At 39.1% G+C, this 25,575-nt stretch overlaps 1 protein-coding gene across 1 annotated transcript in view; it reads right to left on the reverse strand.

Moving 5' to 3' along the window:
* Window positions 1-1,693: 1,693 nt before the first annotated feature.
* The window catches only part of pcdh1a (protocadherin 1a), a 94,219-nt gene continuing 70,337 nt past the window's right edge, over window positions 1,694-25,575 (reverse strand). Inside the window, exons 4-5 of the mRNA XM_020598746.1 lie at window positions 22,822-23,041; window positions 1,694-5,702 (exon numbers count right to left, since the gene is read on the reverse strand). Coding sequence (XP_020454402.1) covers window positions 5,332-5,702; window positions 22,822-23,041 — 591 coding nt within the window. The 3' untranslated portion in view covers window positions 1,694-5,331. The remainder of the gene's footprint in view (window positions 5,703-22,821; window positions 23,042-25,575) is intronic.

The following is a 25,575-nucleotide window of genomic DNA, read 5'->3' on the forward strand; positions in this document are numbered from 1 at the left end:
GAAAAAAACACAGAGAATTAACTCCCGAAACTTAATAAGCTACCACAGGCCTGCAGCCTAGCTTTACACGCGCTAGCGCGGCAAAACTCTACACTTTCCTATAGACGACACGTTCGTTAGCACAAACGGAGACCTAGCAGCAGCGTCATGCAACTCTAAGGCGGGTTATCGGTCTACTCATAACTTGTTACAATCACGAAAGTTACCGAAATTAGCCCGCTCTCCGTAAGCTCTTCGTAGCTTCTTCCTCCCTTCTCTCTCTGCCCGTGTTTTCACACACACTGCACCACCGGAAGACAGCGCAATGTCCATGAACCATTTCAAAATAAAAGTTTAATAAAAGTCTTTGCGCAACAAAATTTGTAGGACCCCTACACATTCATGTCGTCCAGTGGATAAATCATACTGACTGTGTGCTTGATGCTCTCACGTTTCCTCCTGAACTACCAGCAGATCAACATTTGTGGTTGTGAAACGTCTTCAAAAGTATTGAATAGATTACGATACAGTTTGGTTAAGACATCCAGTATTTTTGTGAACTTTGATGATCCCCTGGCTTTGATTTAAACACCATCACTGAATCAAAATATGTTTGTCCAATACTTTGGTTTGTGGCCTTCAAAGTCCATGGCTTTCACATCAACTTCAGGTCTACTTTACATTTTGTGCTAATTGGCAGATAGTACTGTGCTAACTGGCTACATTGCTATGATAATATAATTAGGCTATAAAACAAACACTTTATGCCTGAATATTCAGAAAAAATAGCAACAGTATTATATCTGTCCAGCTTGTATTTTGCATATTTGCTTAGTTTAGATATGGTATAAAATCTCACAAGTGCTTTAACATGATGACATTTCTACAATATTTACACCATCTTCAGGTAAATAAACTCATAATGTCATGCACATCAAGGTTTTCTTGCCATTTTTATACACCAAGTGACCTAAAATGAGAGCTGTCTCATCCTTTTGTTTCAGAATAATATACAGTACAACTAGATTACTAATTAGTGATACTGCTGTGAAACAGCCCAAAATTTCACTTAACATACAACATACAGTAGCTGTATTTCACACACAATTAATAATATGGTATCTTTGAAACAATGATGTCAATTAAGTTCACAGATTATGTGCTGATGATCAAAAACAGCAGAAATGCACAGAGCATGAATGTACAGACATAGAAAGAGTCTCCTGTTTACTGAATGTTTTAACCATAGCTTGCTGTCCACTGAAAAAAAAGTAACTCACTTTAAGCAAAAGCACATAGAGAAATAAAAATGAACATCACATACCAGCGGTCTTGTAAGCTAAATGTATAACGATGGACAGCTCATCATCGTTTTAAAGAAATGGTCTGTATTAAGCTAAGTGCATCACTGGAGCTGTGAACTTGAGGCACATTGTTTTTCCAGTTGAACTGGAGAACACCGGTCCTGGGACTCTCCTACTTCAATCCTTGAATTGCTTCCCTCTCAACATTCTGGCGCTTCCTGACTTAGAAATGAGGCACTGGTCCCCACGTGACAAGAATGCTGCTTCTCCTTAATGAGCCTGGGTCCTAAAGTGAGGCTCATTTTACACAATGTAGCTCCAAGGCTGCAAAGCCTCTTATAAAAATGTGACAACAAAGCCCATGTTTAACACTCAAATGCAATGAATAATAACAGAAAACAGTGACAGCATTCATTTTTCCCTGAAGTGATTTTATTACAAAGTTCATGAGGACTTACAGTATTACAAGAGAATTTGTCAACATGCGAAAACAGAACAAAGCAGAACACAGGAGTTTAACAAACTGGTAAGATAAGACAATCCACTGTTCACAATAAACATAAAAACTGAATAAGTCCTCAGGAGGTGGGAGCCGGTGAATGACTACAGTGCAGGCAGAGAACGGCCACATTCACACTGACTCAGCAAAGGTCAATCCAACCAAGGCAAGATGTGCACATCTCAAGAAAACACAGTACAATTTTTATATGCCATTGGGTTTTCTCAGAACTTTTAGAAAGCTTCACTTGTATGTACATAAAACTGTACAAAAACATGGCATCAATCACAAGCATTTTATCCTATATAAATATACCAACAATTAGGATAACAACTAGATTCTCTCTTGCAAAGACATATTTTCAAGGCAATTGTCTGTTCTATATGATCTGTGAAAAAAGAAGAAACGTTGAGTTAATTTCAGTTCGTTTGGGAGAGGGCCTTTAGAATATGAACCATCTCTGACATTTCAGAAAGCGAAATTAAAAAAAAGGAGTAAACAGTTTCTACCAATTATCTTTGGAATTCATGCTAAAATCATCACCTGCTTGCCAGCAGACACAGGGGTGTGGAAATCTATATACATACACTAAACCACCAACAGATTTCTTTATTTTTTTCACACAACCTGCTCGCTAAGAGTCTTTGATCAGTAAGAAAAAAATCCTTGCCAATTTTGTGAAGTACAGTAATTTGTCCATCTGTCCACAGAAATGTTCACTATACAATACACACTACAGAGGCAAAAGATACTCAAGTGAATTCAACATTAAATCAATGTTAAGTACAAATTAAACATTATTCAACATATTTTGAGTGTATTTAGGCGCTTCATGATGTCCTCTGACTTCAATCAAGGAGAGCTGTTCCATGTTTGAGAGAGAAGTGAACGCAGTTCATTCAGCATGAGTTCAAAAGAAAGGTCAAACCTGGTGATATATTGTTCTGGGGTGAGTAGCAGGAGGTCATAATCGGCTGGAGTGATAGAGTCCGACTCATCAAGAGAGGGGTAAAATAGGCCCAGGCTTTCTGTTTTACAGAGGACTTCAATCAAACTCCTGTCAATCCATTTGGAGCAACAACCGATGATAATGACTTATTTGCTCAGAGTAACCCCATTTATTTTATGATGTGGTGTTCAAAGAGACAAATCTGAAGATACATTACAGGCTCTCAAAAGCGACAAGTGTACTTAGGCTGGAATCGAGTTCAGATTTAAATCCAGAGACAAATCTGGATGCCATGCAGTTGTGAATCAGAACCAAACCAAATCATTTCAATTAATTTAAAGTTGTGATTGAAGCTATGTCACACTGTTTTGAACACTCATTTCCATCATTCACACTTGTCTTTAATTCCGGGTCAGTGAACTTAACCACTACTTTCAGTTCGTGGAGCAACTATTCACCACTCTGAGTGGGATTGGGGGGGTGGGGGGTTAATCACAGGGTATCATGGCTGTTGTTTTAATTTTATTTCAGTTGCTAAATGGCTTTGAAAACAGCATAATGCACTTTCTCCCCCTCAAGGCAAGCTAATCGCCCACCTTATTTAATCATGGCCATGTCCAGTAATTTCCATATGTTTTCAGTTTAATTATTGTAAATGCAGTTTTCAATGGCAGCATGATGCGGTAAGTGCTGCTAAAAATACCACTTTTAACTGATTGTAGCTCTGCAGGTGGATTTGCATTATCTGGTAGACACCTTGTCCTGGGGGTGTGCTCACACATACTAGCTCAGGACTCATTACTCACCCTAATTAGGAAATGTCCATTTTGGGCACTTCCACCGTTACTCAAAGACACAATCTCACTATGGAAATACTCTGCAGAGGTGAAAGGTATCTACAAATCTAATCAAATCAATATTTAAATCAAAGCCACTCGACAGCTCCACGATGTTGTAAGGCAGGCTAGTGTAGTCATCATTCACAGCCAATTACTGACTAATATATAGTGTCCTTCAGACATATCTTTCAGATTCACTTGGAAAGTCTTTGTCAAGATAAATGAAGCCCACAGGCATGTCCTCTTTTTTTAAATTCTCTGTTCAATAGCCAGAGAAAGAAAAAATGCCTTATAACTTATTAAACATGTTGTCCTCAATACAAGGAAAATCATAATTAACAGGAGCTGGAGTAAATTGAGCCTGACTCCTATTATCTAAATCTACATTTAGGCTCAGTGATTTTCTGCAATTGCACATAATCATTACTGAGACTTGAAACAAATATTTTTTTTTTAAATCATTCATGCTATCGACAGTAATGCTGAAGGTTTCTTCAGTGCCATCTATTTAGTAGACTTCAAGGTCCACATCGTCTGTTCAGTCATTTCCATTGTCACACAGCATAATGTGTATTGAATTCACCTCTGAAGAAGAATGGTGTATATCTAGTGAGAGTTCATAATTGGAAAAACAAAAGCACTGTGAATGTAGAGCACTCATTTAGTTTACAGTGTCATATTAACTTTCAAAAGTACTTTGTCTCTCCTGTGATGCGCAACAGTCAAGTGTTCTTTCATGTAACGAACTCCTCATGCATTCATTAGATGCACAGTTTTTATTCAATTTAATGGAAAAGGACTGAATTTTAGAGGGAAGGACTGTGAGTTACATGTAGACCCCCTCTGATTGTCATGATAGAGAAGAGAGTTTAATACACTGGTGTGGTTTTATAAGATAAGCCAATCAGAATGTGAGAACACCATGTTCGGTCATTGTGACTGCGGGGTACTGTGGCCAAGTCAACCGTTTTCATGATGAACGATAGGTCACAGTGCTGAGAGTCAGTGGAACATAATGTCAGTTTAAATGTTGCCAGACAGGTTTCTCCACCAGTGGCAGTGCTCTACAGGGAGCAGAGGTAAAGGCCATTCTACTATGATTAGGGGTCAAAGGTGTGTGTGATTGCATGGGAGGGATAAATGCCTTCCACAACATCAAGCTTCACTTCTTGAGATGGTTTCAATCAAGTTTAAACAGCAGCAGCAAAGAAAAGCCTAAATGTGCTAAAATTCTGAGGCAATTTTTTTCAGCTTATGCCAGACAAAAATATATGTAGAACACGCCATTCAAATGTATTTACAGCACTGTACATTAAAATAGACCGTTTCATTTGATTGCTATTCAAAGCTGTTATGCCTTTTTGTGGGTCCTTAGTGGCTGTATATTAAATTATATCTAATAATGGCACTGATCACAACTTTCAAATTTAAGAGATCACTTCACAGAATGAGGCTACAACAATATTTACTTACTACTAAAGTAGCAATTGCCATTGATATTTCCTTTAGATTTGTTTGAACTGTATCCTTCAAGATTTTGTACAAATAAATGAGCAAGGGATCAATTAACTTTGTGGAATCCGTAATAAATATGCTAATAAATTAATAATTTAAGGAGGAAATGACAAAAACAAGTGTTCATGCCAATGAGTGAGTAAGTCACAGCCTGTTTTACCAACATAATGGGCACTGGCTTTAGTGTGTGGACGACCTGTTTTCCTTCTGAAGTGGATGTATTGTTTCCTCATATGTGCAGATAACTCACAGGTAAATTTCTCTTTTTGGAGTATGGGCAGAAGGGGAGGTGGGTGGGAACTCAGAGGCTACGCTCAGGGGCATCTCCTCTAAGGGGCAGTCCTGACTGGCATTGTGACCACTGCTGGAATAGGCACTACGGGAGGGCGGAAGGTGCGACCGGTGCTCCTCGCCACCCAGCCTGGCACTCCCATTTGCCAGGCGTCCCAGGCTCCCTCTCTCCTGGTAAGGCACAAAGGTGGAGAGTTTCGGGAGGTTCCTGGTCTTGCGTACAGGGGAGGGATGCCCGGGCATCCAGCAGGCGTCTGAGTGGCCCAGTTCACTGCACTCAGTTGTACAGTTTCCGGTCATTGCCACATCAGGGAGGGAGCGGATATCTGTGGGCAGGAGAGAAAAAAACAGCACCATCAGAGAGAACATCATAGTGAGATACATATGAGAAATACAGTGACAAATGAAAAAAAAAAAAATAAATAAAGGTCATAAAACAACGTTTTGTGAGCAGAAATGGTGTCATCTGAAACACCCCATGAAACCCTCTCCCCTTTCTGAGATCTTTGCAGCTGTTGCTAAGCAGTCAGCAGCAGTTGCTATGTAGCTGTTGCTATGCACTGCGTAATGAGTGCTACTGTGTGTAGTCCACTAGCTGATGTGATACATTCAGGAGCTGACGTGCTGTGTCTGTGTCATTTAGTAGTGTCCAACAGTAGTTTGTCTGGTATATTTTATAATACATCACTGTGCTGTGATGTACTGATTTCTATTATATGCCATTTGTAAGCTGGTACTCCAAATATGTGTCAACAGGAAATAAAAACTACAAGAATGGACAAAATACTACAAACACATATACAATAGATAGAGTGTTTGGTTAAAAGTGAATGACTGGATCCCTTTTGGCAAAGCCACTGTTGAATGAGTTATTGACTGACAGTGCTGAAATGAATTCTGTGCCCTTGATTATCATCCATTTGTATTCAGCTGTTCCTAATTAAATAAATGGGTCTATGACCCAATGACCTCATTTTAATATACAAGCTGTAAAAGCTCCAAAATATGTTTGCTTCAACCATCACTCAAGAGTATCACAAAACTGAACTGAGGAACCCATGTGTTTGCAAAAACGTGCGGCTGGCAGACAGTGGACTTGTTAAGCTGCCCACCTGTTAACAAGCTAAACATATAACCCAGATTAAATGAAAATACCACTCCATTTATCTGTGTTATCCCTTAAGACTCAGACTAGAACAGCAAACTCAGTGTCTGTGAAGTGAGGAGCAGACGACCAAGATCCGTGTCTGTGATGTCACCTGCATGTAAAGTTTTGATTGCAGTGATAAATGCATTACAGTAAAAACCCCTGCACTGTTCATACAAGTTCATCATGGATGCTTTGCTGGACAGTGTGTGAAAGAGAAAAAAAATATTCTTAGAGAAAGTGGAGAGCTGAGTGCTGCACACAATGAGCAGAAAGCAACAAGATGCTGGATGTGAATGATGAGAAAAAATGCCAGCTTGACAATAATTCTGATACATACCATCAGTATTGCACTCATGATTAGTGGAATGATAATTATTCCACAAAATGTCAGATCTCTGAGGCTGGAAAAACTGCATCTGGCCCACCAAGGCTTCAATCAATCAAAAGCCAACGTGAGACAGCTTGTGTGTTGGCTGGGCATGATTTAGGATTTGAAACTGCTTAATAAAAATTAATGGAAGTTATTTGTTCTCATTTCATTCTCCTAATTTACGTCTAAAATATTCATTGCTAGTGGGTAATCCATTTACAATTGTCCTTTTGCTTATTAAAGTAATAATAATTGGACAAAACAAATGCAGAGCTTGATCTACTGTTGCAGTTAAATCCCATTGTTCCTGTAATCCTAAATAGCTAGATGTTTAGGCTATTTAATATGCCACAATTCAGCAATGCTCTGCCTTATTCATGCTTAATTATATCATTATGCTTAAGTGAAAATGTCTTCTTTCTATTTACTAGGCCAGTGTCAATGACCTAAAGCTCTTTTCAAATGAATGAACTACATTTTTATGTTAGATTAGAACAAAATAAACTGAATTAGGAGTTTTAAGGAAAGACAGGCAACCAAGGCAAACTGCCTGATACATAATCATTGGAGTTTCTTTTTTTTTGCAGTGCCACTAAGAGCGTCATCTGTATGCATCACTGCAGTGAAATGGACTCTTGCTACAAAACATGTTCATGGGAAGAGAGAGCTGGGGAGAGGGTTGAGGTGTATGCCTCTACGCACAAGCACAGTCATGTAGCCATCTACTCCAAAAGGATTTCACACTTGATTAAAACCTCTCCACAGCTTCCAGGAGGTTTACGCCACACCAAGCAGCCTCATGTAAAAGTTGGCACTGCTCCACAACTAAAAGTCAGTGCATGGAGAAAAAGGGTACATTTAAGTGAGTTTTCTAAAACACTACACATACCACAATTGGGCATATTTCATTTTTTATGAAGTACAAATTACCATTCTATGAGTTCATGTGATAGGATTTGGTATGAATACATGCAGAGAGAACTCACAGTTAGCCACAGAATGGCACAGATGTCCATATTTGCCTGTATAATTCATGTTTCGCCTAATTTAGTTTCACAAAAGCAGAGATAAAAGACATACAAGTTAACAGTGTTTGCCCTATCTTCACTGACAGTGAGCTTGGTAACTGACTTTGATCGGAAAATATAATTTGGATTTATTTAATCAAATGCCAACTAAAAGAAAAGAAGCCATGTAAAATTCTACCATGCACCAAAGACGGGCATTAAAGCACATTCTGAACCATACTCATCATCATCAAGGGCCAGAAAATCAGCAGCGACAGCTAAATATATCGTCTCGCTTGCCATTTTCTTCCAGCGGTGCCAAAGCACATATCGCACGTCATCAAGTGAGAACCCAGATGCTCTTAATGCCATCTTATCTCATTACCTTGTCTGGAAGTGTTTCGTCTAAAATTAATATGGTTTTATTTATAAAATAGCTTGAACATATTGCCTGTTCTTATTGTACCAGACAATTTAACGAACAAGAGGGTAAATTCAACTGCAACTTGTCATGCTGGAGTAATTGTTGCTACATGCTGTCATTAGCGTTCCACATGGCATATAATTTCCAGTCACACATGTCAGCTCGCAATACTTTTCAACATGTAATAATAATGAATTGGTTATCAGGTAGTTATGACAGCACGCTATGATAGGGTACTGTCAGTGGAAACAATGTTTTACATTTGCTTTGGCTGACCTTTCTGTCACACTCAAATCCATCTTTACAAAAAAAAAAAAAAAATCAATACTGATAATTATACTTTTGTGTCAGCCTTTAGCTGTGGCCATTAGCCATCTGTAGCTGTAGTACCCACTTACAGTGTTGCAGAATACTGTATTGTCAGCTCTGTGCATCCAAACACACACCCACACGTGGCTGCAATGATCATTGTTTTGGATATTTGGTGGACATGATAAAGCAAATGAGTCAACCGCTGGGTGAAGGAGCAGCTAAAGGCACAGTGGGAAAATTGGTATTTTCTCACTCACTCAAACGTGTTTTCTGCTGCACCAATACCTGAAATAAATCTGTTCACAGTCTGGAACAAACCCTTTAGAGTTTATGGTCTTGTATGTCATGGATGGAGAGCCAAGGTGGACAATGGAGAACAGATGGGCAAACCACAGCACTATTATGCCAGTGACTGGAACAGGCTGACTGGATTTAGGGAGCTTGTGATTTGGTTTTGAAGAGCAGTGACTCAATGACATTTCTTCCTCTCTGCACATCAGAATTCTTTTCCTCTAGTCCAGGAGATAGATGCACCCGCAGCTTTCTCCTTTTATAATGGGTCAGTCCCATCTGCTTTCTTAAAGCAATATCATGAAAAAAGGAGAAAAAAACAGTAATTTCCAACTTCTACCACCTTCAGTACCACATCAGAGACTCGCAATGAATCTTAGCAATGCTTCTGAAAACAGTAATTTTCAACTTCTACCACCTTCAGCACCACATCAGCAACTCGCAGTGAACCTTAGCAATGCTTCTGAAACCACCTCCAATGTAGCAGCATAACTTACACTCCACAGTGCAGTTACAGAGCTTAACCCACCCTCCTCAACTGACAGATACATGTGAGGGGTGGGTTTGCATGCTGCTTGCATCATGGTGCCAGTGGGAGGTGTGGAGCGTCTGAGGCAGGCTTCCTCATCGTCTGATCCCCTGCCCACGGGCATGGGGGAAGCTGCCTCTTCCTGAGATTTCACACTGCTCGTCTCTGTTTGATTGCAAATGCTGCCTCTCCCCACCGGCTGCATTCCAGCGTGTACGCCACACTGCTATGATCGATGGCAAACAAATACGAGAGACCCACAGCTCATGGAGGGATAACAGAAAAAAAAAAGCAGCTGCTATTGTTTGGGAGTGTGTGAGTGATATTAATGGTATATTTGTGGTCCCTGCAGTTTGAGTGGTAAATGACTAAAAACTTCCAAGAAATAAAGGGAGAGGAAGACATATTCCACATCTTAGCAGACATTAGTGTCTGGCACTCGATAGCAGTATAATAAGTGTGTGTGAATGTATTCTGTGGTTGTCATTCGACATGTCAAGTCTTGTTATTCAAGTGCTTGGAACACTTTCTCACAGTAAGCAGAAGCTATCTCTTTTGTCCAAAGGGGTGCATTTTTAAGAGAAAACTTGCTACAAGCACAAACACATTGTTGACATGCACATATTCACTGCTCATTGTAATGGAATACAAAAATAAGAAAAAAGTTTGTAAAAAGTTTGTAACCCTAGCTGTGCACCTTCACATCTTGTGAGCACAACTGGAGTGTGCAGACTTGATGATTTTGTCATCTTACCTATACAGAAAGTGAGCTGTGAGCAGGGGTGGATCTAGAAAATGTTGGATGGGGTGCCCAGGCTGGGCACCGACTGAGAGAGGGGTGGTACATTTGAAATAAAAGTAAATAAAACACCCAGTTCTATGGAATAATAAACAACACATTGTGAAGAATCAAATAGCTTTTTGTGTCAAACTGAGACACACACAGTGCTTTCTTTAGCTAACTTTGGCTGCACTCCTTGTTTACTCCTGGCTGAGGAAGGTCAGAGTTATTTTGACCCCTGTTTGGTCTGTCAGTGTAAATGGTTGAATGCCTTGGTAGAAACAGGCCTCAGACTGTCTACAGAAGTTGATGCCAGGGTAAAAATGTAAGTGTAAAACATGTGCTAAATTCTCCTTCACAGAATCAGTAAGTTCTGAATTCCTGGCTTCCTGATCTGCCAAGCCTCTCGCTGGCAAAGGCTGATGAGCAGACACTTTGGTAGCTGGTTCACTGGGTGATGGTACATTACCTGTCAGTTCACCTTACACTATTTTGTCTTAGATTTCCTTTATTTGAAGACTGCCTTTTGTATCGCTGCATTTGACAAAGCCTTAGCACCTGCTGACAGATCACGCTATGCACCAACTCCTCCAATAGAGAAGCTGATATGTTGTGTGATATGTCAACGAATACGAAGGCTTTGTAAAACTGTGACATGCACAAGGCATCTTCAGATAAAACACTGGTGGAAGACTGGGAGGAAGCAGTGTTAAATGATAATCATAACATAGTTGCTTTTGTAAGGGATTTAACTGTTTTTGCTGCACAGAGGTAACTGAAATGTTTGTGTGGGGAACAGCTTTATGCCTCTGCCCACAACAATATGTTTGGCTTGCTGGCCAATTACTGACTGGAAAGTGCATTCCGAACCTTGACAAAAGAATATTGATCTGCAGCTGCTGCCAATGCAAAGAAAAAAAAAAACAATTACAGTGAACATGAGGTTCCTGTTTATGATTATTTTGTAAGTCCAGTTCCCAGTTTCAAGGCTGTTCCTCGATTGCCTTACCAGCAATGTTGTTGTTGTCAATAAATGTGCCTGCAAAGTACCGTAACACCAAATACTTACAGAGTAGATCTCCATATAATCTACCTAACCATCTGCATTAAGACATTACACAGGCTGCTATGTCTTGAAGATAAACCCATTGTTACATTGCGTAGAATAGATGCTATTGCTTTGCCTAAATCTTTAATTAGAGTCATCATGTGGTTAATAAACAGCATGACTTTATATGCTGTGTTCAGTCTCATATTCATGCAGAGAAGGCTTCAGTGATTTGAACACTTGCAGAGCATTAGTTAGTTAGTTTGGCCAGTACAGTTAGTTTATTAATGCCATTCACTTAAATATTTACTGCAGGCCATGCTACAGTCGATGCAGAATGCAGTACGAAACACAGGGGTCCTGAGTTGGATTAAAATACACAATAGTATTAGTACAAAGACCCACTTCTTTATAAGCTTATATGTATACAGTATGTCCAGTATGTTGTAAATGCATATGAAGATAGTATCTATAGTGAGTGAACAATATTAAGTATTTGATATGGGCCATGACAATATATCAGTATATACTGTATATATATAAAACAGTATAGTTTAACATTTACATTATACCAATATACAAGAAGAATGGCTACATGAACATACAGTATTAGCTTCATAGGTTTATCAAGAAATGGTTTTTGTAAGCTTAGATTTATAACAGCGATGTGATAACCTGACTCATAATTACATTTAAGCTCACTCTGCTCCTTCTTCTCTCTGTTTCTTGCACTCTTGAAATAGGAAACCTTGCATTTCCTATTCAGTTTTGTGTGTAATTTAATTAGAAAAGCTCTAAATCCCTGTGGTGGGGTGGTTGAGACGGGACATTCAATAGCCTGATGATTTTATTCTATTTTTTTTTTTTACTTTGCTTTTGTGCTCCAAGTGTAACTCCCTTACAAATTCTGCACAGGTCATGGAAGAAGATGATGAGTTTGAAACAAACTCAGGTAGAAAGTTTTAAGAATACATTTCTCACTTGACATCTTGACTGACTAGTTCTACAGCAGCAGCTTGTTTATGATACTGTTGAAACTTATTTATGAAAAAAAAACCACACACACACATTCAAGACATTTTGGGGCTTAATAATTAGTGAAAAGGGAGCTGAGAAAAAACAAAAATGAACACCAAAAACACTTCTTGTTAAGTTTATGACTGATTTAATGGGGAATATTGTCATGATAATTAGTGAAACCATTTTATCACACCCCCTGTCTGATTACTGTGTGACATTTACTTGAAAAGTCACTTGTTTGTTCTTGTCTCACACCCAAACCTTCATATCTTCTCTGAATATCTCTTTCTTGGTCTCTGCCTTTGAAGCTGTCTTCCTTCTTCAGGCTTTCACGTTTGCACTCTATGGCCCTTTCTACCGAAGTGGCAGCACTCCATGGCCTCAAACAACAGTAGAAAGTAGGAGATGTTTCTTTGTATAGCAGCAGAAGAGGAAACATTCAGTTTTACATTTAATGTCTGTTGCATTTAACCTGTTTATTTCCTCAATTGCTAGACTTGCTAACACAGTAATGAGCTTTTCTACTCAGGTCACAAAAATCACAGTTTTTAGCCACGCACTAGCCTGCCTCCATTTAACCTATTATAGAATTCACTTTCTTGATTTAAAATGTTTTTAACAACAGGACACGGGTGGAAAAGAAATGCCATTTTAAGTGTACTCAAATAGTACCAAATGATGCGAGAACAAGTCATCACTAATTTTAGTTTCATCACTAATAAAATTAAAGTTTCCTTTATATGTGAGCTAAAGGCCTAATGATCAAGAAGGAATTATTTTCAGCCTAGGATTTTCTCCTGAACTTAATTCCAATGCACCACTTTCATGCCCACTATCTTTCACTCATTGATCTTATTGACACGTAGAAGAAATTTCTTCCGTGATTCATTTGCTGTTCTTCCTCCCCTTTCGATCAAGATGTTATCACTTTGTTAATTCTGCTGCTGATTTCCACTGCCTGCAGTCTGAGACATGGTTAACTTGGAGATCTAACATTAGCTGCTAATTATCCTACACCTGCATAGTCTGAATAGAAAACTATAATAATGAACCCAGTTTTAGAGAGTTTTTCTACTTTGTAGTAACATATTCTCCACATTTTTACAACATGTGGGCTATACTTGCCTATAGTTTCAAGACAACATGGTTCATTTGCTCATACATCAGAAAATAAGTGGTCAGGCTAAGAATATGTAAGGACTATGCAATCTGGATGCATTCCAAACACATATCAGTACAAATGCTATAAAGACAACTGCAATATAAACTCACTGGCCACTTTATTAGGCATACCTGTACAATTGCATGTACTTCAGTGCAACATTTCTGCCTTAACATCTGTGTTTAGGAAATTGTGATAAATGTATAAATTCAATTAGATGTTTATTATTGAGGTGACAGTTAAAGGTGGTGTTGTACTGAACTATACTATATTTACAGGTATCTTTATGTTTTTGTTCTCCCCGGCTACATACATGACAGGGTCAGAATAATAATAAAGTGGCCGGTGAGTGTAAAGAGATTAAAGTTAATACACAGATTTAAATGATACAGTTATAAGAGGTGCATCATTTTTATGCCAAATATGGACAAAATTCAGAATTATTTCACAAAGTCTGATCATTAGAATCATGTAGGCAATCACCGCAGTGGCTAAATAACACGGAGAGGCAAAGCTTTATCTGATCATTTACTGTAGAGAATTGCTACATGACTGACAATTCACTAGGAAAGTCAGCATGCTAACACAGTCAAATGGAAAACTCTGTTCTCACAATGCTCTGAACAAAACAGCTATGCCTTTGAAGCAGGACAATTCAAATTTATAACATGATGAAATATGAAAAATGCCTTTTGTGTAGCAAAGAAGCAACAGGAAAAGAACTGCAGCAATCTCCTGATGTTGCTCTACATTATACACTCTGCTTTTCTGACAAGGCTTTGATTAAGGAAAAGGTGAAAAATATCACATGGAATCAAGCACATGATTGAATATATAATTATTAATGGAAACTGCAAATTTCAGTCTTTAAATGTGGACTTAAGAAAAATGCAAAACACAGAAAGCAGCAGGGGTCATCATGTTGACTCTGAGGCTAGAAAAAGTCAACACACCCTCCCCTCCACCCCCCTGCTGTTTTTTAATGATCCATCGCTTTCAGCTGCTTGTGTTTGTCTGACTCTTATAGGCTTTGGCATGGTGAAAAAGGGTCAGCATTCATGTTCTTTGAAAACTCTCCAATAGGAATAATAATCTGGCACGATAGCACCTTTGACCTTGTATTTGCTCTGATATCGGAGTATGAGGGGGAGCGGCAGGGACACTTATTTTGGTTAATTGAATGAAGACCACACCTGCACTTTAGTGCTGCCTTGTGTATTAAAGGGGCATTAAAACAGCAATATAAATGTTTTATCACATTAAAATTACATAGATGGACAGGACATGCACTACATTATGGGATAATAAAGTGAAAAATTAATGAACTGGTAGGTAAATTAGGTCATGCACACAGTACAGTAGTCTGGGTCTCTCTGTGACCCTGAATATACATGCTTCAATCTCAATGTTTGGCTAAAATGTGGAGCTCTTTTAACAATACCATGATTTTGTACCATGTGAATGTGGCTAGTGCTGAGCTAAATTGGGGCAATCAAGAGCAAGGGAGCCACAGCAATAACAAGAACAAAGCAGGAAGGTAGCAAGAGATGAAAAAACACAGCAAATGCACAATAAGAGTAAACATCACTGTCTCTCCCTCGCTCTCTTCTCCTTTTTTTTTTAAAGTGGCTACTCTCGACATCTGTTTTTTTCAGTGTCAGTGGTGGCTGAGTGTTTGTATCTCCAGGCTAGATACAGTTTCAAAGTAGACAGCTCGTCAAGATGACTGACAACTGTTGGGTCTTGTAACATGGTCATCTGATAGTGAGGTACTCAAAGGTAAAGTGAAAAAAATCCATATACAGTAGTTGCATTAATTCAAATAACCCTGGCGGTGACCAAAGAACTGCATCATGATCCGTAGCTCTGTAGTTTGAAACTAACACAATTGGTCACAATTTTACAATGAAATCGAGTACACTCTAATTAGAGCACAATGTTTTCACCAGCACAAACGTATGGTGAAAACAAGCTCCATTGTTTTTCCAATCTTGTGTCAGTGTTACTCCACTTTTGGGTGGAAACAAGAGCTCTTTTGAGATAAGACATGCCAGAAAGTTTAAAAGTGAGTTTTGAAAGCCAGACGTTTACAGAACTGGAGAAGTCAACACGTAGGTGTGGCACAGATCAAGAACCCCATCAAACCATGTAAAGTTATTTTGTGTAATAGGGCAGTAAAATGTTAGCTGTGTCACCTTAGATGCACACAAAAATGTGGCACGCCTGGATTAAGCAAGACAAATTTAAGTCATTTTTATTTCACTTAGGGCATGCTGGATATTGAGTGCATAATATAGAATGTTGACACAAATTAATAATAGATTGTTTCACCAGGAGGATATTTTTATTTATGAAACAACAAACAAACAAAAAAGCAATGCTGCATTCCATTTAGTTAGTTCTCAATAAGTTTGTAAGGTCCTTTAACTGCAGTAAATTTCAAGATATCCTCAACTGACTGTGAGAAAGCCTTAAAGCTAGAGCAGCTCCTTTCCTCTGTGACTCACAGAGACATAAGGAAATGCATGTCAGGCCCATACAGTACAATTCCAGTCCCTCAAGTATCACTCTATGATGGAGAGATGACCCCCGGGGCCTTTCTGTGATGCTGGCTTCAGCTGCCTGACCAACTGAGGTTGAAGTGGATCTGGCCCCTAGCCAGCATCCCCTCCCTGACGCACTACACTCTACCTGCTCTACGAATCACATCTGGGGTGAGACTGGGTAAGACCCACTGAGAGCAACAGAGCTCTATCACCTCTTTCTATTTCTGTCTCCACAATTATCCTTAAAGTTTCAACTTTGAATCCCATGGACCTGCCAGTGGATGGCCGGCAAAGAGGAGCATCTTTTATAGCCCCAAGCAGCACTAGGCTAATTAAGGATATTTACTCCATACATTTTTTTTTTATAAACTTCTACTTTCAAACCCACATTTACACACACATTACCACCTCCAAACCTGCTGCTTCAGCATGCCCAAACTCACTGACGTGGCAAGAGCGAGCAATGTGCTATCCAATTTTTGCCTAAGTATAGTGAGCCATCCATTTTTGTAAGAGCAATACATGAGTACATCTAAAGCTTAGGGACACTGGCTTAGGCATACTGGCTCACTCAATCATTTTACAAGCTTAGTGCTAAAACTAGACATTTTCAGTAGCAGCATGGTGTTAAAAGCACTATTTATGGAACCTAATGCATGCTTATATGCATGTACTTTTATTTTTGTGCATAATTCAGAACACTCATCTGGGTTTTCCTCCATGTTATACACATGTGAATAATAGCTGAGTAGCTTGTGTGGGGCCTCAGTTCAATGAAGAGGAATGGGAATTTAGAAAATGTTCCAGAGATTTTTGACTATATTGATTATGATCTTTACTTAACTTTTTTAAATGATGTATACAATATTTAAATATTACAACATTTTCATAAGTTTTATTATGAAAAAATTCTCAGGTTTTACTAGCCAACACCCAAATACAAAAACTAATAAAAATAAAAAGCTAAATAAACTATCCAGTGAGCGGCAGTTCTCTGAGTGAAATGCCTTGTTGATGCCAGAGGTCAGAGGCAAATGGCCAGACTGGTTTGAACTGACAGAAAGATAAGAGTAACTCAAATAACCCCTTGTTACAATCGAGGCATGCAGAAGAGAATCTCTGAACACACAGCAGGTCAAACCTTGAAGCAGATGGGCCACAGCAGTGTCACTCCTGTCAGCTAAGAACAGGAAACTGAGGCTACAATTTGCATGGCCTCACCAAAACGGGACAATAGAAGACTGGAAAAACGAGTCTCAGTTTTTGCTGCACCATTTAGATGGTAGGGTCAGAATTTGGCTTAAACAACATGAAAGCATGGATCCATCCTTCTTTGTTGTGTAATGGCGTTGGGGCTATCTCCTTGGCACACATTAGGCCTCTTAATACCAACTGAGCATTGTTCAAATGCCACGGCCTACCTGAGTATTGCTGCTGACTATGTCCATCACTTTACACCAACCTAACAACAAGTTATACCTAATAAAATGGATGGTGAGTGTATGTACTCAAGCCCAAAGAAGGTAGGGCTAGATTTATTGTGATAACACTTCTATTCTGGTTCCAACCACATTTCACATGTGGCTGTAATCCCTGCCACCCAATAATCAGTCATTTCACTCTAAAGGACAATAAGCCAGTTTCATCCATTGCTGCAGTTAATGGTCTGAGCTGTGATACCATGTATTTTCTCTCTCATAGCCCTGTTCAAAGGTCTGGCCTGTCTGAAGTTATTTGACAAACACTGTAATATCTACAGCCATAGATCGGGATGTGCGTGTAGGCCACATTGTTAGTGATCACACAAGTGAGAGCACATTTTCTAATTCAAATTGGGTGAAGAGAAACCTAGACACATTCAAAACTGTGATGAGCTGACACATCATCATCCATTCTGGATTCAGCTGCAGTGTCCCATAAAAACATTGATATAGTAAACCATTTTCCATGGTGTCAAAGCCTAAATCAGGCTAGAGAGTTTAATTCTGCTCCAGTTAATACTTCCAGTGACCCATTTGCTCTGAAATAAAATTACAAACAATTGGAAGGATAACAAACAGAGGTAGCTGAGCAAAGCATCATATGTGTGTTAAAATGAGCTCAGGATTAGAGCTGCATTACTCATGACAATTTGCCTCAGGGGACCACTTGTAAGGACTTTTTTCCAGAGAAGCCTCCACAAAGCTGCCAGACCCATGACCTGTCCCCTTTCGGGTGGCAGTGGCGGCTGGCATAGGCCGCTGTGCTGATACAAGCTGGCATACTCTTCTCTGCTCAATAGTGCTAACAAGCAGGGACACTGATGAGGCACAATGAAATGTGTTTGAGGAAACCCATACCCCTGCATCAGCACTCTATACTGGCACCCAGGCAGGGGCCCAAGGTGGCACTCATAGGACTAACAAACCCCAGAAGCCTTTCAGTCTGCACAACATCTTCATCCACATCTTTTTGCTTGTTTAAAATGTTTATTATTCCTTGTACACACAAACCAGACATTCACAGGGAACTCATGATGTTAAAGCAGTAAAGGCTAAAATGTTGGTATGCTGTGTGATACTGATATGGCAAAGCATTGAAAGCAGAGGAAATTCCCTCTGACAGAAGCTCAAAAAGAACAAATATATAATTCTACAAGCATCATCTGAGAGATCTAAGGCAGGAAAATCAGTCAGAATTACTAAAGGACCTCATTATGATGCAAATTCATTTATTCCATTTTATCTGGCCCTTCTCAATAGCTCATATGGCAGTGAGTCCGCACAGAGGAAGACACAGGGAGACCTCACACTGGGCATCTGGCTGCTTAGAATTCCTCTGTGAACATCTGAGTTTGTGTGTGTGTCTGGTACCTGCCTTCATTCCACCTGGGGCCTGTCGGTGCTAGCCCTTATAATACAGCCAAGATACTTGACCACTGATCCCCAGAAGAGTGATTATTGTCAAGGTTTGACTTGACATTATTGGATTGCTGGTTAAACTTGTGTCTCATGAAGCAAAAAGAGGCCTATCACGAATCTGGGGTGACTCACACCAAAGGATCTGGGGCAGCAGAACCCTAGGTATGAGTTTTATTATTATTATTTTTTTAAATCATTAGTTTCTTTTTGTTGTCAAATATAAATAATGTGAAACAAAATCAAACCAAGTAGGATTAAAGAGACCACTGGCATCTTAAAAACAGTATCTGATATGTTATACAAATAATAGTTTTTCATACTTATGATTTTCAAGTGTCACCTCTCAGGTGATATCCCTGCCACCCAGGCTCAGACTTTTAGAATTATACCTGCAGCCTAAGAGGAAGACGTGTAGATTCTAGTCACAGCTACAAATCCTGTTTTTTATGAAAAAAAAAATGTCTGTTATTATTATGTCAGTATTCTCCTAAACATACACTGTTCAATATAGTCAATGATAAGGTAGCAAAGAGAAACAACTACTGTATTTACTATCATCAGGTTTGTACTAGCAAAACTTTTAGGTGACTATTGTATTAATAATTCCATAGTTTACATCCAATTCTTTTTTTTTTCCCATTAGGATACAATTAACTTGGGGGGGGGTGTCACTGAAGAGCACTATGACTTTGTGTGCACCAACCCCACACCTCTGAAACCAACCCTACACCCAAAATGATGTATTCTCCCTGTGAACCCATCAGCAGTAAATACTGTGAATCACTTTGATTTGCCCACCAGACAAAACCTGATCAGCAGTGACTGAGCTACAGTAAACGGACAGATGGTACTGGCCTATCCTTGATCTTCCTCTGATTTCATTGTGGAGGACAAATCATGCATCTTGACAGCAAGCAGACATACAATATAAGCAGATTTTATGCTGTCTGAAGCAATCAGTTTAGAGAGAATTACGGAGCTCAGCGATTATGATGAGAGCCTATTAAAGTAAAATAGTGCTGTAATCAAAATAATTTGGAGTGTGATGCAACACCCACCCATGCAAACAAAGGCATGCATGCATGCACACACACACACACGCACAAGTGTACAGCTGATGGATTTAATTTCTGATGAGATCAACCAACACTTAAGCAATGTGCATGCTACACGAGTGAACATAAGAGTGAAAAATACACATGGGGAAACTGAAATGAAGAGCACTCTAACACTGCCTGAAGACAAGAATTACAAAAAAGTGGGCGGAGGGAGCAGCTGCTCAGGCATACAAAAAAAGGAACTCCAGAAATTAATTGCTGCAGATCCAGCAGCATACATATCACAAAGCAGAACTTTTATTACTGTAGTGCGAATCTGCTCTTAATGTCAAAGCTAAGCACCATATGGGAATATGTTGATGTCTACTTCAGTGAACCAGAGACCCATAAAGACCACACACGCTTGCCTTTCTGTCACCCAACCCAATAAGCCTGAGTCATATTGCTTCAGCCTGTAAGAATGTTCAAAAGAAAGCAAACACAGAACACCAGCTAGTATAATAACATAATAAATTTTAATTAAATAATTGCACGGACTAGGATGCAACCACCTTGAGATGTCCGTTAAGCCCACTCTCTAGCAGTTGTCTTTAGTTAATATAGCAAAGGTCTGACTGATACCATAACTTCAACCAACAGCTAAACTAAAATGGATCATGAACCACATCACTCTCCACTGCAGCCCATTGACATGCATGTAAATTAGCTACTGAAAAAAAAAATCCCACTTGTATAACAAAACACACATCCATGTTAATATTTCCAGGGCGCAGTGATGTAAAGGCTGACAGTCAGAGGTTCATATATTCATTTTATCCCACTTAAATGGAATGACACATCATGCTCACCTTCCCATTTTTTGCCTGTCAGTCATCTCTAAGCAACGAATAAAGCTCTGCACCAGTACAACCTGTCACTATTGTCATTCAAATGGTAAAAAAAAGACTTCACCTCACTATTCAGGTGGAGCTAGGGAGGAACTCATCTGTCTCGTTTGATTGTTCTGTCTAATCCTTTATTTTATGTAGGCTCTCTGTTATTTCCCTGAAGTGGGAATCACATTTTAGTTAGGTCTATCCTCAGTTAGTAGCTCATTTTCGTAACTCCCTGTCCTATGGGCTCATCCTATGGGCTTTGTTTCTTTGTCAGAGACTCTCCCCACTCTCTGTCACAATCTAACATCTCCCCCATCTTGTGCCATCTTTTCATTCTTTAACTGTTCCATTTCCAATCACAGTCATCTTTTCCTGTCCTCACAACAAAAACTGCCCTGTCTGACAAACGCCTGTGTTTTGCAGATGGGGAAAACACAATAAACAGTTACAGAAAATGCATATATTCTAAGGAGAGGAAATGAAAACTGTCACAAATTGTCAAACAGGTAGTCTGCATATGGGGAAACTAAATAGGATGCTAAGCAATCTATGACCTCTATAGGACCCGAGGGAACTAGCAATATTGTCAGGACCTATCCTGTCCTACACTGCCACCACCCCCTGCTAACTTTGCATATGATTTCACTAATTGACATAAACAAAAAAACATCAAACACTTGCGACAGAGATGAATCAGCTAACTAATGGGATCCAACACAGTTGTCTTGTAAAGAGACAATGCATCACAATGTGAGATACTACACTAATAATAGAACTTTGTCATTTGCTGTTTTGACGTGAGGGTGACATATTTTAGCTTTTGATCCTGCAGTGTTTTGCAACTGGGAGTGCTTGAAATTGAAATAGTTTTGTTTTGTTTTTTTCTGATTCTTTTAAAAAGCTAGAAATCTCTCTGCACTGGTGATGTACAGTCCCACTGACAAAACATGCACCTGTGTCTTTTTCACTCACACTGTGTCAAAGTAACTGTCAATGCTGATCAACAGCTCTATAAAGTCATTTCTGAAACATGCCAAATTTTGTACAGGGTAGTGAAAACCTTATTACTTTTCCTTAAAAATCCATACACCTTGCACAAAAAGCAGAAACATCTGTTGATATAAAACCATAAATTAATACAACAAACTATTGACATACAAATATAAGGGGAAAGGTGAGACGTTCTAGGTGGCCAGCAAAACATGACAGTGTAAAAGTGTCAAATCTAGAGTGGAGCAATGCATAAATACTATAATAACTGGAAATGTGCCATGTAAATTACTTATTGTGGTGTGTTACATGAGAGGTAATGGATTATGTTTGCCAGCTTAAGGCAGCAAAGTTGTTATTATGATACACAGTTGACAGAATGGCAGTTACAGCTTTGGCTCTGACTTTTTTCTAAAATAAAGCTGTGCTTAGACCATCAGTATTCCACCAGTAGACTGATTACTCTGCCTAGAAATTATAGCTACTGTGCACCTAAGCTGCAGTCTAATTCTGGTCCAACTGGAGCCAAGGAAATGCTGAGAGTAAACACAGTGTTGTGTGCACAGATGTCATGGTTCAGATTTATTTAGAGGGCGAATGCTCCATTAGTTGAGGCTTTTTAATTAGCACACTTGTGTGAGAGGGTCATTAAGGATGTCTGACAGAGGACCTGCTGATGAGGAGGATGGAGACACTGCTAACACTGGCCCTGATACAACACATACATACACCTATGCACGTGCCCACACAAACACCTACACAAGCTCAGATTTGTTTATAAACTAACAACATTTCACCCAGTCACTGGCAAACACAGCAAGTAAATGGAATGGGTGCCACAACATTTCCTCTCCAAAATGGCCACAGAGCACAAACACATCTCCCACAACTGTCTCCATCACCAGCAGGACCACACACATGAAAGCCATGTACATTTAAATGCATATTAATATAGAACATGACAGAATAGAAGGGTTCCTACCATTTTCCGGGTGTTCATTCTCACCAATGCTGCCATCTGGAGTGGTTCTCTCATAGTGGTCCTCCGGCAGGGTCAGGGGTCCAGTGCGGGGACCAGATGATGACTTACTGCTGGGAGTTTCAGATTCCTCCAAGCCGCTGTCATAGTAACTGTGCTGAGAGGCATCCTGCAGGTCCTGCACAGGGTTGGTGGTGGAGAAGGTCACTCGCCGATGGGGATGCTGAAAAAAAAAACAACAAATGAATTCCTTCAAAACAAGGAAAGGATTTTTCAGCCACACTTACCGGCAGCATTTAAGACTGTTGTCTGCATTTTGCTGGCCTCGTAAAGTTCACTCTTCAAAGTCGAAAAATAGCATTAAATATTAAACACTCTTAAATATTAAATAGTCTTTGGCACCATTATTATTCTGAAGATTATATAAGGTAGAAATATATGAACAGATGAGGTCATGGACTCTAATAATACGAGTGTGCAAATTAGCAGTAGTGGAAATGAAATAAATTAAGACCAATAAAAATTCTCATATACTATACAAATAAATAAATAAATATCTCAACATGGAGCATGTGCTTATATATTCTGTGATGTGGTTCTGTATCTGTAAGGACTGATTCAAATCTATATGCATCCAATTTATAATGAATTAGAGGACACATTATATTGTACTTATTGTTCAAGGGCTTGTGTTTAGCTGCCTTCAAAAGCTGCATGTGATTTTATAGCAAGAATATTATTGTGTTGATATTGTATGTGATGTAAAACTGTGCCCACTTATCGAAGATAATAACACAGTATGGACAAATCTAGGGTACAGAATATGAAGGTGTGTATTTATGTTAATCATTTTCCATCATATCACAAGCTCCAGATGTGAGTATCTACTGAAAAATCAGTGAAGCAGATTGTGTACGTATGTTAATACAGTATATAATGATGTCTATACATTTGTACGGACATGAACGCAAACTTTATAAACAAGTGTTAAAAGGTGATACAGAGACTGAAAATGTGAAAAGCACTATTATTGCTGTTATTGCCATTATTAGCCAGACAAAGGTTTCATTTTCTAAATCTGTCACTGCCAAATGAATTCTGATGATGACTGGTGCACTAATCAGTAGCCCCAGTGAGCTACTTCCCATCTCCATATTTTAATATTTCCCTTTTCCACCGCTTTGATGTTTAACCGAGCAGAAGGCTAGACAGTATTTTTGCAATTTAACTAAAAAATAATTCCAAGAAGCTCTAAATAAGGTTAATAATAAAACAGAGCATTAGAAATTTACTTTGTGACAGTTACTATTTTGCCAGCATCAGAATACATCATTAGGTCTGGTTTCACTGTTACAGCATATGGTGATGAGAACAGATGAGACAACGAAAGAGTAAATGAATGAATGAAAATGATGATGAAATCTTGAATCTGATAGCTTGAAGAGGAGCACAATGGCATTATAATAAATCATTCAAAATCACACCCTATATCAAATTGAATGGCTTGTAAATATAGTTAGGAGACCATTAAATTCCCTCTTCCAAAGATCAGCTTACTAATGGCTACTTACCACGGATCCACAACAGAAAGATGACACCTTGCACATGCAACCCCCCCCCGTACTCCTGCACCATCCACACACACATAAGTATCTCTTGTAAAAGTCAGGAAAGCACTGATACAGCAGAACAGGCCTGCCACTGCTACGAGTCAGCCTAGATCAATACCACGAGTTTGTGCTTTCTACCATTCAACCACTTTTCTGGCAAACAAATCCATGCTAGAAATCATTCAAACCATCTGCCTTTTAGTACACACGTACCAGATACTGAGAAATGCTTTTAGAGCTGAGGTAAGTGCTATCAACACTGTGTTCATAATGATGTTACCAGGCTTCCAAATGTTTCCAGAAACCTGTTCATCTCCCCATCATCATAGTCATACTTTTCTGACTGCACAGATGCATCTCTTGGTCTTTCATCTAAATAATGATTACTTGAGTTCTGGGGTGCATGCTTTTCTACCAGCAGTACTTCAACATCACAACATCAATGAATCATGCACAGTGTGCAGTAAGGAAGCTGTCTACGACTTCCCAGGTACGTGTAATGGAAGGATAAATTAAGAAAAACTTTCAGGCACAAATGAATGGTGCAAAAATAAGGAAATAAGGGCAATGAGAGGTTTGGGGGTATAAAAATATGGCATGTTGAGTTCTTTCTATTAAACATATTGTTTGATTGGTGTATCTAGTAACATTTTTAAATGTAATCTGCCATGTTTACTGAGATGAAAATACAAAGCAAAAACTGTATATCATTACTCGCAAAATACTTTTATCACATCTTGATTAATCTAATTTAATTAGTGAAATATTAAAACAGACCATAATTAATAAAAAAAAAAAAAACTCCCCCATGATACTAGATACCAGCTTCTGTGACAATGCAATAAAATTGCCTTTGACTTGTGTAGATATACAAATGATATAGTTCAATGGTGCATCCCTATAATATGATTGCAGGGTCTATGACTATGTAAATGTGAGGGGGCATTTAGTTGTTTAAATATGGATTCTAGCTTAAACCTCTCCTCAAGGCATCACTCCAGAGATTCAGCATGTTTCCAGGGTATGATAACTAGCTAGGGCTGCAGAGATGGGAAATAGATTCTCCTTTTACTCTGAGCACAAATCCTTTGCCAGGCCTTGGGGGCTGCAGAGATGCGGCAAGACGGAAGGATGGAAGGGGAGGCTG

The sequence above is a fragment of the Monopterus albus genome, unplaced genomic scaffold (assembly GCF_001952655.1).
Source record: "Monopterus albus unplaced genomic scaffold, M_albus_1.0 scaffold39.1, whole genome shotgun sequence".
Classification (NCBI taxonomy): Eukaryota; Metazoa; Chordata; class Actinopteri; order Synbranchiformes; family Synbranchidae; genus Monopterus; species Monopterus albus.